This window comes from Pinus tabuliformis, chromosome 8 (assembly GCF_031772625.1).
Source record: "Pinus tabuliformis cultivar Carrire ecotype Pingquan chromosome 8, CPIR1, whole genome shotgun sequence".
Classification (NCBI taxonomy): domain Eukaryota; kingdom Viridiplantae; phylum Streptophyta; class Pinopsida; order Pinales; family Pinaceae; genus Pinus; species Pinus tabuliformis.
This window is the reverse complement of record NC_142294.1, coordinates 1,932,681,184-1,932,693,827: the sequence shown is the minus strand read 5'-3', so window position 1 is coordinate 1,932,693,827 and position 12,644 is coordinate 1,932,681,184. Positions and strand designations below refer to the sequence as shown.

General features: G+C 38.6%; 1 protein-coding gene across 2 annotated transcripts; it reads left to right on the top strand.

Moving 5' to 3' along the window:
- The first annotated feature begins 2,325 nt into the window (after nt 1-2,325).
- Nucleotides 2,326-11,887, top strand: LOC149244235 (uncharacterized). 2 transcript variants are annotated; one of them, XM_089374767.1, is made up of 3 exons: nt 2,326-3,107; nt 5,301-5,669; nt 6,782-11,887. In XM_089374767.1, the coding sequence occupies exons 1-3, from the start codon at nt 3,003-3,005 to the stop codon at nt 11,504-11,506; spliced, it is 5,199 nt and encodes a 1,732-aa protein (XP_089230893.1). In that variant the 5' UTR covers nt 2,326-3,002; the 3' UTR covers nt 11,507-11,887. The 2 variants fall into 2 exon arrangements, with proteins under 2 accessions (XP_089230893.1, XP_089230894.1); XM_089374768.1 differs by lacking the exons at nt 2,326-3,107; nt 5,301-5,669 and adding an exon at nt 5,851-6,664.
- The last annotated feature ends 757 nt before the right edge of the window (nt 11,888-12,644 follow it).

Below are 12,644 nucleotides of genomic sequence, written 5' to 3'. Positions count from 1 at the left end.
ATATACCACCATCACAACATATAATACATCGAGAAACAAACAATTATTATTCACCAATATTTTTATATTCCACTATTTCCTCAACTTCTTAACCAATACTAATCATTTAGACTAATAATCTAATCTCTTTACGCAATAAATTTTTAAATAATAAACCTACATCAACTTTATTTTAAGTTGCCTTCTCCCGAGGGCAAAGGTAAAAGGCAAGTTAGAGGCCACCTTCAAATTGAAGGTGAAAGTACAGGTCACTTTCAAGGTGAAGGTGAGGACTCAAATATTTCAAAATAAAATTTAATTCTATAAAATTATATTCTAAACTCACTGGCATTTGAAAAGTACTTTCATACTTGAAAAGCCCTTTGTGTGTTCATTTGAAAATGACTTCCAAAATATGTAAAAGTAGGGTGATTAAAAAAAGATAGGTTTGAAAACTACATTTTATAAAAATATTTTTTTAATAAATTGATTTTCAAACTATTTATATTTTAATAAATATTATTAATTTGTTATATATATTTTGTATGTTAAGAGTTTTAAGTTATTTAGGGAAAGTCACATTATTTGGAGTTACTTGTTAGTGATAGGTAAAAAATAAATTTTCATTTTTGTCTGATACTTTTAGATCTTGGACTATTAATTTTTGTCTTTACATTGGAAGAAGACGAACTCTTAACAAAGAAAAAATAATTTTAAGACGACTCCATGTTAAGAGTTTTAGGTTAGTGTTGTCATAATTTAATTTATAAATACTTAACTCTTTAAATTGAAAACTTTCATGGAATTTGTTTTATTTATAAAAATTTAAAATGTTTTTTTTCTCCTTTGTATTAATTTTATGATTCATGTTTTTCTTCTCCTTCTTAAAAATGACCATCATATAAGGATACTTTTAGTGTAAAGTGAGATTATTAAATGATAATAATATATATATTTTGTTTTCTGGCGGTATGATTGAGTGACTTGCATAATGGGATGTTATTCCTTTGGTTTTAAATTTCAATTTTTATGTGGAGATATCTTTGGCTCTTTGTGATAAATTCTTCATGGAGTCTTGATCCTTGCTAAGTCATAAATATCTGGTATATGTGGCTCATGGCTTATTGAACATACTCTTAGTGTTATAGTGGCGGCAACTAGGTTTGCCAAAATTAATTCAATTAGTCACCTATTCACCATGGTAAAAATGCGTGTGTATGGAGAAATATACATTTTTATCTATTAGATAGATAAAAATGTTTGTAGAACATTTGCAACAATGGCTCATTATGTTTAAAAACATATCCTTAAGCACTTAAGTGAGAGTAAGATTGTTGATACCTTGTCCATGCCAATTATTCCATAAGGAACAAGCACCTCCCACTTAGAATTTAAACCTCAGAAAAAAAAGATAACAACTTCTTTTAATCACCCATACTATACTTAATTGACATAAATTTTGGAAACATATCTCCCATCTTTAAACACTTAAGCCAAAGTAAAATCATTAATACTTTCCATCCCAAGACACAATATATCCCCAACATAAATTTACTTAAGTTAAAAAATTAACAACTTCTCTTGACCATGAATTTACTTTAAGTTAAAAAATTAACAACTCCTCTGGACCATAAATTTACTTTAAGTTAAAAAATTAACAACTCCTCTTGACCATCTAAGTTAAGCCCAATTAATATCCTCTTAATCATCCCAATTGAATTTAATTAATAAATATTTAAAACATCTCATCCAACTGTGAAACAGTTAAACAAAAATAAAATTATTAATATAATCAATACTCGAGAAACCAACGTATTGATTAAAAATGGGTATCTAATCTAAATATGATCCGAATTTCTAATAAAACTCGTTACACAATAGGTTACTGATTACAAGTAAACTTCCACCAACCTAACACTAAACCACGGCACAACCCAAAGAGTGGGGCCCTCAAGGCCCCCGCTTTTTCTCGAAACCCGAACAAATCCAAGGCAAACACCCCACCGACCTCCCCCACCACGCTTGGTGGCCCGAAACGCGGGCATCGACACCAAACGTGTGCCCACCGCCGTCCGATCATTTCGGAGTAGGGGACGCGTTAAAGTTTCCATTATCGATGCAAAAGATAAAAACACGAATACCGAGAACGGAGAACAAAAAATCAGCAGGTCGGATAAAGAGAAAGCCAAGGCATGTATAACGTACGGCGGACGACACGTCATCACCCATGCCCATCCCATGACAAGCCGCCGTACCCCGCCACGTGTCCGTGCCGCCTGCCCGGATCTGCCCGTGATGCCCGAGCTACCCGGGCTGAATTAGCAAGTTGCCGTCGTCTATACTCCGCATTTTCCAGCTCTCTCAGCTCATTGAAAACCTAAAAGAAAGGGGAAGATAAAACACTGTTAAAAGGTCGCCGAATCCAGCGCGAAATCGGCTGTGTTTTCATGGATCTGGCATCGAGTCGTCATGCTGATCAATTCGAGCCGTTTTTCGAAGCTTGCCGTTGAAAATTTTGTTGAGTTTGGGGATTTATTCAAACCCTATCCTTGTGGCAGATTTTCAGAGACGGTGTACTATTATTGCATCTTCTGCACGGCAGAAAACATTAAGAACCGAGATTTTTGAAGAAATCCACCGTTCGATCATATTTCAAAGCTTTAGCACTTGTTTTTGAGAGAGAAACCCCAGAAAATCTCGCCTGAACGGCATAGTTTTGAGGTCGGTGAAGAAATTTGCGACTCGATTAGGTTTTGAAAGCTTCCGCGTTCTCTTTCCCGTTTGGAAACCTTACAAATCTTGAATTTACGCGGCTCGTTTTGAGATTCCCGAGGAAATTTTGTTCTCTCCGTCTTTTCTTAATCGCTTTGTGAAATTTCACGAGAATTGGTATGATCTAGCTGGTTTAGCGAAGAATGGAGGCTATAAAGCCGGGAAACGAAACAAAAATTTCAGAAGGTTAATGAGAAAAAAATAATAATAGTTGTTCCTTTAAAGGAGAAAATTGGTAAAGATGCTAGGCTATGCATGGGCGACAGAGTGAAGAGCAACAACGGCAGCGGCACATGTTGCCTGTCCCAAGTCACGGTACAGTTGGCGATTCTTCCAGTATTAAGTTTTTCTCTAAGGTAATCTTATGCTCTAACTTTATGATCTAACCGGTCTCTTGTATTTTAATTGCGTGAATTGATTTGAAAATAAATCAAACTTATAAAACAGATTACAGGGGTTGCATCTTCAATAATAAGAACAAGTTTACTGTGTAGAAATGGAGGGTATATGTTTTTATACCGGAGTTTTCGTTATATTATTTATATATAGGTGTTAGATCAGGTATCCTAGAGCGGCGCTTTGTTTTTTTCCCTCTAGATTCGTTTTTGTTAGGTTTCAGAAGGAGCTTTCCCTGAAAACCTAATCTTCTTTGCCAGTCAATGCCAGCGGATTTTTCTGTGTTTCGGGAAGAAAGATTTTCGCGGATCAAAGTAGTATCTCACGGATTCGCAATTTAAGATCTTCTAGTCTATGGGGTGGTGGTATAATGTCAATCCAAGTTCAAATTCCACTGGTACAAAAGTTGCATCCAAGACCAGTTGAAAGTCATGGCGACCTTGACATGTAAAGATGCAGCGCATCAAATCGGAAGCGGTTCTTTTTGCAGGCAGGCCTCAACTATTTGTTTCTAAAAATGACGTGTTATAATGGATTCATCGGTCGGTTCAGGGGGATTTCTATGCAGGTTGATTGTTTGGTGGGTGGTGCTGGGTTATTGGTCAGCAAGGAGACATATGTTGTGTTGTGGGTGGAGGGATATCTCTGAGCGCCTAATGTTTGGATAGGATTGACAGAATAGGAATAAATTAGAAGGATGATGAATTTGCTATTGGGTAGTTATAGGAGGGTGAGAAAATGGCCCTATTATGTCGACATTTTTAGCTAGAAATTGAGAGTTGAGATTAAGGACGATTTGTGTAACAAATTCCGTGTTAATGAATGCCTGGTATTACCCACAAAGCAAGTTGACTCTTGATTGATATCAATCACCGTGTTGTATGGAATTTCTGGTTTGTGCTTGATTTATGGAACTTTTCTTTTGTAGAGATACATTTGATCAGCCTCTTTTTCTGTGGTGTTGTGCCATCTGTTCATCATATTTGGGTTTCTTTGCACACTAGATTTATCCAATATTCTGTATCTGGCAGTTGGCGACATACTTTTAGAGTATTGCCATATGAATTAGGTTATCTTTCGCACTCCCGATGTATGTAGTGAGTTTGAGGGTCCATGTTTTTAGATGGGGTTTTGTTGCGCTTTGGTAATAGCCTCTAATAATACTTCTTCTGGTGCTATCAGGAATGCCTGATTACATATTTGTACGACTTAAACTGCTCTAAAGTGATTCAAGATTACTGTGAAGCCTTGGAAGTATTCCGAGAGTCTACTTTAAAAAGGTCTGAATACAAAATTCTGAAACGCTGATATGCTTTGATACTGCATTTGGTGAGAGACACTACACAAATAGCAGATATATTATTTGAGATAATTTTTATTAATGTTCAGCAAATGATCAAAAACTCATTGGAATGAAAAGAGTACATGCAGTGTAGGTATAGTGTGGGAGTGTGAAGGGCCTGAAGGTCCTAGATCAATACTGAAAATGAAAATAGTTAAAGAACTATGTGGGAAGGAATGATGAAATATGTGGGAATCCTGGAATCAATCCACAACCCTACGAGCAAATCCAATAGAAATTCTCTACCTCATAATCTGAGGAAGGCACCCTATAGAAGATATCTCTTTTACTATTGATGAGCTCAGTAGATGATTAGTTATCACACGGTGGTAGAGTTAGAGCTTTATACATAGGTCAGAGTTTGTTTTATATAATTATGGATTTTCTTGTATGTGAAAACTTGTATTTTCCCCTTTATTGGGAAAATTGAGAAAACAGAAAGATTGACTAATATTTATTAGTGTTGTAGCTTCTCTTCATTTGCATGTTATTGCATTTGCCTGACGTCGTTCATGATGTGGACAATTAGATATCTTTCTGTATATTGGTATCAATAAATGTAAATAAATATCTGTAAACATATTTCTCTCCATTTGCATTTACAATTTAATTGACATTCATGACGTGGACAATTAGATATCTTTCTATATAATGATGTAAATAAATGTAATTATAAATTTTGAATTGGAATGTTGTGGCATGGCAGTTTATTTTGGGTGCACAGGATTTGTATGTTTTGCTTATCTGTTCTCTTTTCTTAATATTTTGTAATGATGCATGAAGAGAATTTTGAAATTATTTGAATTTCCAGGATGGCCGTAAAATCAGCATCGGAGATTGTGCACTTTTTCAGGCTGGTAATGCACCGCCTTTCATTGGGATTATTCATTGCTTGACTTCAGATAAAGAGGGTCACGTGAAGCTAAGTGTAAACTGGCTTTATCGACCAGCTGATGTTAAGCTAGGCAAAGGGGTTTTGCTTGAAGCTGCACCAAACGAGGTCTTCTATTCATTTCACAAAGATGAGATATCAGCTGCCTCATTGCTTCATCCATGTAAAGTTGCATTTCTCAGGAAAGGCGTTGAACTTCCTTCAGGCATATCTTCATTTGTGTGTAGGAGAGTTTATGACACTACGAACAGGTGTTTATGGTGGTTAACTGATCAAGACTACACTGATGTAAGTTTTCCCATACCATACCTGGTTAAATGATGGAAATAGGGCACTTGTTTAGATTTTCATTTTTTCTATTTGTATATCTAAATGTCATGCTGGATATGCTAAATTCATGTTTGAAGGGGCGTTTATTTTGGAGGAGTATTGTTGTCCTCAATGACTTGAGAATCAGCCTATGAGCAGCCTCTGATGGTCAAAGTTCAAATTTGTCTATGATGCAGTGCAAGTATATAACACTTCCAAAGTTATTTGGACTCAAGGATCGAGGTTTCACAAAGAGGATTAAATTGATGAATATTTTTGATATTTCATATTATTGACAAAAGACATTCAATTAGCATCATATCTATTGATGCCAGGTCGTTGGTCCCTAAAGAAATCAGATACCGGATGTTGTAAAAGTTCTACTTTACAAGTGAAACATATCTTGCAGATATTGGATAGTCCTTTTTGTTGATTTTTTCTTTTCCCTCCAACTTGCATTTCAGAACATCTTTTTCCCACTTTTTCCATTTGATATAATTGCTATTTGGAGCTAATTTCCAATTTTAAAGCAGTCCAGGATTACTCTACATTGATGAACAAAGTTAGATTGAAGGTTTAAAATTTAAATGGATTTGTGGTGCCAAGGTCCCATTCTTGTTGAATTCTCCGGAAGGGGAGTGTCTTTTGTTTTATTGATTGGAATCCTGTCCAGGCTGACTTTTGAGATTAAGTTATTTGACAGTGACATGGATTTAAATAAATAGATATAAGGGGAGGTGCAACTTTTGTGAATGATTTCTTCCTCAGCACTATTTTGTAGGATGGCTTCTTTATGTAAAAGTTTTCGTCTGATTAGCCAGTAATCAGTTATATAATTTCAATAATAGCAGTTTGCAGAAAAAATTCAATGATACAATTTGTTGTTTTAAAATGCCCAAGCAGTGAGTTATAACATTTACCCACGCACTTATCAATTTGGAACTGGTGTGATCTTGATCCTCTCAATGGTTAAAGTATTTTGCCTGATCTCATTGTAGTTATTTCAATTTGGTTGGCTGTATATTTATTATTTTGAAAGATGTACTTCTGAGGTCCATATCTTCTAGTATTGATTTATGTTGTGATGGCAGGAACACCAAGAAGAAGTAAATAAGCTACTGGATAAGACGAGACACGAAATGCATGCAGCAGTGCAGTCAGGAGGGCCCTCCCCTAAAGATTTGAATGGTCCAGCATCAACTTTAAAAACTAGTTCAGATAGCACACAGAATACGTCCTTTCCTTCTCAAGTTAAGGGGAAGAAAAGAGAGCGTGCTGATCAGAATACAGATCCTCTTAAACGAGAACGTTTTTCAAAGTCAGATGGCAGTGATACAGGGCATTTCAAACAAGAATGCATTATGAGGCCCGAAGAAATTGCCAGAATCACTAACAAAGATGGAAGCCTCATCAACTCAGAAGCCGTCGGGCAGCTTGTGCATCTAATGCAGCTGGATAGAAGTGATGATGGTAAGAAAGGAATTGATTTGGCTTTGTGGCGTACATCCCTTGTAAGTGTGATTGCAACCACCGATCGAGATGACTGTCTCAGTCAATTTGTGCAGCTCAGGGGCTTGCCTATTTTGGATGATTGGCTTCAAGAAGCCCATAAAGGAAAGACTGGAGATGCAGGAAGCCCAAAGGAGGGTGACAAAGTTGTCGAAGAACTTCTGTTAGTGTTGCTACGTGCTCTTGACAGACTACCTGTAGATCTGGATGCTCTGAAGACGTGTAATGTTGGGAAATCTGTAAACCACTTGAAAAATCACAAGAACCAGGAGATTCAGAGGAAGGCTAGGATCTTAGTTGATACATGGAAGAAACGCGTGGATGCAGAAATGAAGAACAATGACACAAAGTCTGGATCAAGCCAGGGAGCATCGTTGCCCTGTAAGCAGGCTACAGGGGAAGTTGCTTATACTCATGGTGGCAAGCGTGCAGGATCTGCGGAAGCTGTGAAAAACTCTACACCATTAAACTCTACTGTGAAAACAGTCTCAAATAAATCAGGCCAGACAGATATTCTATCAAGATCAACATCTGTTCCCTCTGGTTCTGGCAAGGTTTCTACATTGCTCTCCTCAACCATTAGCACCAAAGATTCTCATTGTAAGGTGACCATGTCTAGTGGCACAAATGAATTTCCAGTGACTTCAATTAAGGAAGAGAAAAGTAGCAGTTCAAGTCAATCACAGAATAACAGTCAGTCCTGGTCTAGTGAGCCTGGAAAGGCTGCAGGTTCAGTTTGGAAAGAGGATGCTAGGAGCTCTACAGCAGGCTCTATGAGTGCTAAAGGCTCAAGTTCAGGATCACGCCATAGGAAATCAAGTAATGGAGTTTTGGGATCTGGTAAATCAGGATGCCAGAAAGAGGCCAGTGGAGGGAAGCTGATATGGAGCAAAAGTACGTGTGAAAAGTCATCACAGTCTGGTCACACATCTGACAAGGCAATAGATAATTCCCGTGTGGATAATACGAACAGTCACAGACTGATAGTTAAACTTCCCAACCCTGGACGCACGCCAGCTCCATGTCCCAGTAGTGGGACAGTTGAGGACATGGTCATCCCAGCAAGTAGAGGATCTTCTCCCAATATCTCTGATAAACATGATGCAAGTGATGCAAGACCAAAAGCGAAGATTGATGTTTGTCATGCTAATAGTGTCCTGGAGGTTAATACCGAATCATGGCAGAGCAATGAGGTTAAAGATGGTTTCACAGAAGGGGATGATGGAGAGAGATCGTCTGCTGCCATTCCAAGTGAAGAGCGCAGTAGAGTTGGTGAAGAAAATGAGAAAACATCAGAAATATCTAAAATGGCCCCATCATCAGAATCCGGCAAAGCTAATGATCCTTCAAAGGGTCTGATTGAAGTAGAAAATGTTAAGACAAGTGAGCGAGTTGGCATTGCAACTGTATCAAAAAACAGCTGCTCACAACTTTCTAGCGCAACTGTAGGTGATATGGAGGATGGCGGGATGAACTCACTGGCAAATCTGGCAGCCACTGAAACATCCAAGGACAGGAAAATGACTGTTGTTGGTGCCAGTGAACGATGGTCCTCAGCAGCAGGAGAGGGTAGCCTGGATGAGTCTACAATAAGGTGTGCTGTTGATAAAGTCCTTTCTAATTCTACCGATGATGCAGATGACAGAAGCACCATTTGCATAAAGGAAGTGAAGGACCTTACTGTTGACAGGGAGAATCCAGATGTTTCCAGCAATGACTTGTTGAATAAGATTCAGAAAATTGGAAGGTCTCTTGCTCAGAAAGACATGGCTGATCCCCCTAAGTGTTTAGAGCACCCATCTAGTGAGGATTCAGAGGATTTAAACTCTTCTCTAGATGGCACTGGCAAGGGTCCTGTTTGTCCACGCACGCCCTCTGAACAAAAAATTGCTGGAAAGAGGAAAGGTCTACCCTCCAATCAAGGGGTGGAACACTGTACAGAAAATAGCTCTGATCCAGTTCGGAAATTGGGTGAAGTGGTCAAAGAGATGGTTTCTGATGCACCAACAGAAATGGTTTGTGTTTCAGGAAAGAGCACAGAAGATGGACTAAATGCATCCAAGATGAGTAAAGATGATGATGAGGAACAAGTTCAAACACATGTGAAAACCTGTACTTTTGAAGATGGTAAGTTGGCTGGTGATATTGGAATGGACAGAGATATTAAAGATAATAGTGCAGATGATCAATTGATAGTTGTGGAGAATTGTGCAGGTGCCAAGACCCCTGATAAAACATTGGAGGTTGCATCCACAGTGTGGAAAGAAGTTGAGCCAGAAGTGGTTGGAGATGGAAAATCAGTTCTCAGCACGACTTCATTTAATGATGCTCTCCATAAAAGTGCAGCATATAACCTCAGAAATGACCAAGAAAGAGATAGTGACCTGCCAGATGACAAACAACTGCAAAATTCTGTGAAGGAAGTTGAGGACAGGAAGGAGGACGTGGTGGTTGATAATAATCGTCTTCTTAGCACAAGAAGCATTGCACATTTGGATGATAGTCAAAAATCTGTCACTGAAACGAGAGAAGACATGGAGGGAGAAGAAACTGCAGGAGCTGCAGATGGGGAAGAAATAAATCAGATTAGTCAAGTTAATGTTTGCATTGACAAGAAAATATCTGACATACAGACAGGACCAGATTCACGTAAGTGTGAAAGTGACAGATGGGATTGTAAGGAGGAGTGTTTACCTTTCTGTCATCCCGCTGATCCAGTAATTTCTGATGCAGAAGCAGAAGCGAAGCAGATTTCAGACTCTACAATACACAACGGGCAAGCAGGTATAGTGGATGCTGCTGATGACAAGACTATAATAGAAATGCAGATGACTACTACAGCTGTTGTTGGTGCCACTGACACAAGCGTAAAACTAGATTTTGACTTAAATGAAGGTTTTTCTATGGAAGACACAAATCAAGATGATGCAGCAGCTTCTGCTATATCTATGCTTACTTCTAGTGCTTCAGATACCCTTATATCAAAATCTGGTGGGTTAGCAACGCCAATTGCAGTGGCTGCTAAAGCAAAGGGGACTTTCATACCTCCAGCCAGTCCTTTAAGGAGTACAGGAGAGCTAGGCTGGAAAGGATCTGCGGCAACAAGTGCTTTTCGGCCAGCTGAACCTCGAAGAACTCCCGAGAGGCAACATGTTACTTCTGAAGGTCCACACTTGGATGCTACAACCAGTGTGACTGCTGGTATAAGTGGCATTCAGAGTCGTCCACATTTAGATATTGATCTTAATGTGCCTGATGAAGGAGTAGTGGAAGATGGTTTGATGACTTGTTTTTCCTCTCAAATTTCTGCACGTGTGACAAGTTCAGAGCTTGCTACTGTAAGTGGTCATAATTTTGTGCTTTCATCAAGGGAACTGTCTGCTGGTGGTGGGTCTGCTAGTGCTGGAAAGCTAGATTTGGATTTGAATCGTGTTGAGGAGTGTGAGGATACTGGACCAGTTCCAAGACACACTGAAGCTTTAGGTACTTCGTTAAATATTTTTGCAAATGGCTTTTCAAATGGGGAGTCACAAGGGCCAAGGGGTTTTGACTTGAATGATGGACCTTCTTTAGAAGATGCAGTGGTTGAACCTGGTCCCTGGAATTCCAATGCCAAAACCAAAGGGAACTCGGGTCTCCCATTGTCTGGCTGGAGAATGAATGGGGAAGTGGTAAATTTAACATCATGTTTGCCTCCAGGAAATTCTCATCCAGGTCTTGCTATACACTCGTATCCTTCTGATGGAACTGAACGGTCTTACCCAGTCCTGACTTCAGCGTCTGGACCTACATACAATTGCGATCCATACAGAGGGTCAGTAATTACGTCAGCTCCTGCTATTGCATACCCAAATGCTACACAACCGACATTCCCATATGGAGGATTTTCTTTTGGTTCAAATTTTTCAATGACTTCCACATCTTTCTCAGGAGGGCCAACATTGTATGGAGATTCCTTGGGAACACCATGTTTTTCTGCAGTTCCCTCTCAACTTGTTACTGCAGGTGCAGGTTCGGCTCCAGGTGCGAGGCCCTATGTGATGGGTCTCACTGATGTTTCTGGCATGGAAGGCCCTCGCAAATGGCCAAGACCAATTCTTGATTTAAATGCAGGTCCTGGAACAGTTGATTTAGAAGTTAGAGATTCTAAGCAATTTTCTATTGTTGACAGTCGTGTTTCAACAGAGAGTCATACAAGATCATTTAATCAGACAACAGCTTCAACAGTAATGCCGTTGAAGAGAAAAGAACCTGAAGGAGGCTGGGATTCACATTCTGTTGGATACATCCAGTCTCCATGGCAGTAACCTTTTTCTCATTTTTTAAGCCATCCTATGGAGGAGTTTGCCACAACTTCTGATTATCATTGGGTAATTTTCACATGGCTGTGGTTTGTAAGGGATCAGCATTTCCCACATCATTATATCTCACTCAGAGGATATAGATGTGACCACTTGTTGTATGGCACTTGTATGGCGGTTGCTTCATGATCTAAATCATCCTGCTTCTGATCTCTAATCTCTACATGCCCTTCTGAGCTGTATCAAATTTGAAGGTATCAAAATTTGGAAGTATTTGATGGAGTCCTATTCATGGCTGCTGCTCTTATGAGAGTCGAAGTCATAATGTTAAGACTTAGGCTCAGTGTATTTTCTGTAAATTTCATATCAAAATTTCTTTTACTTGAAGTATTGTTGTGTTTTTCTTGCTTGTCCACAGTAGAATTTTTGGAAATATGCATGTCCCCGTTCAAAATCCTATGAGAATTTTACTTGAAGGTTTGTTGAGTTTTTTTTTCTAGTCCAGATCTAGAATTACTGGATATAGGCATGTCCCCATTGAAAATCGTATGATCTAAATGGAAATTACATATGAGATAGATCACTATATGTGGGTTCAGGGTGTCCACTATTGGCATCTTGCCACTTTTCAATTGCAAGTTTGATATATTGATATCTTAATTTACATCTCTAGACAAGAATAACCTAAACAATTCTCAGATTCTCGTAAGAATGTAATAAGGCTGAAGCGCAAAATATTTCTCCCTATTTAGGTTGCTAAGATTGTGTTTTTGAAGCAAGGGACCCTGTCAGACCCTTTTGGACTTGTGCCATTTTGACTAAACTAGAAGATGAACTGAGATTGTGTATATTGACAAAGTTTGTGGTTTTGAAACATAGGACCTTGTTAGACAATTTCATTCAGGGCCTGGACACGTTCTTTCCATGATTAGCTATATACTGTAGTTCGAAACTCTTAGTTTGCGAATTTATGTCTGTTTGGTTAGTTGTTTGAAGTCTAGTTACTTTTTGCTTAACTTTTAAAAGGCCTTAGCGTGCCTATCGCTGGTTTTGTTTTCAATTTAACGTGCTTTATGAGCATTACTCCATTTATATTTGAAGAAAAAGATTGTGTTTTTGACCAAACTTCCGTGAAAAAGGCGTT

What these genes read in the sequence shown, in the direction of transcription:
- LOC149244235 (XM_089374767.1), top strand. Translation starts at nt 3,003, where the DNA reads ATGCATGGGCGACAGAGTGAAGAGCAACAACGGCAGCGGCACATGTTG. An exon ending in GTATTAAGTTTTTCTCTAAG is followed by an intron (nt 3,108 to 5,300) that starts GTAATCTTATGC and finishes TTGAATTTCCAG; the next exon opens with GATGGCCGTAAAATCAGCAT. An exon ending in CTGATCAAGACTACACTGAT is followed by an intron (nt 5,670 to 6,781) that starts GTAAGTTTTCCC and finishes TTGTGATGGCAG; the next exon opens with GAACACCAAGAAGAAGTAAA.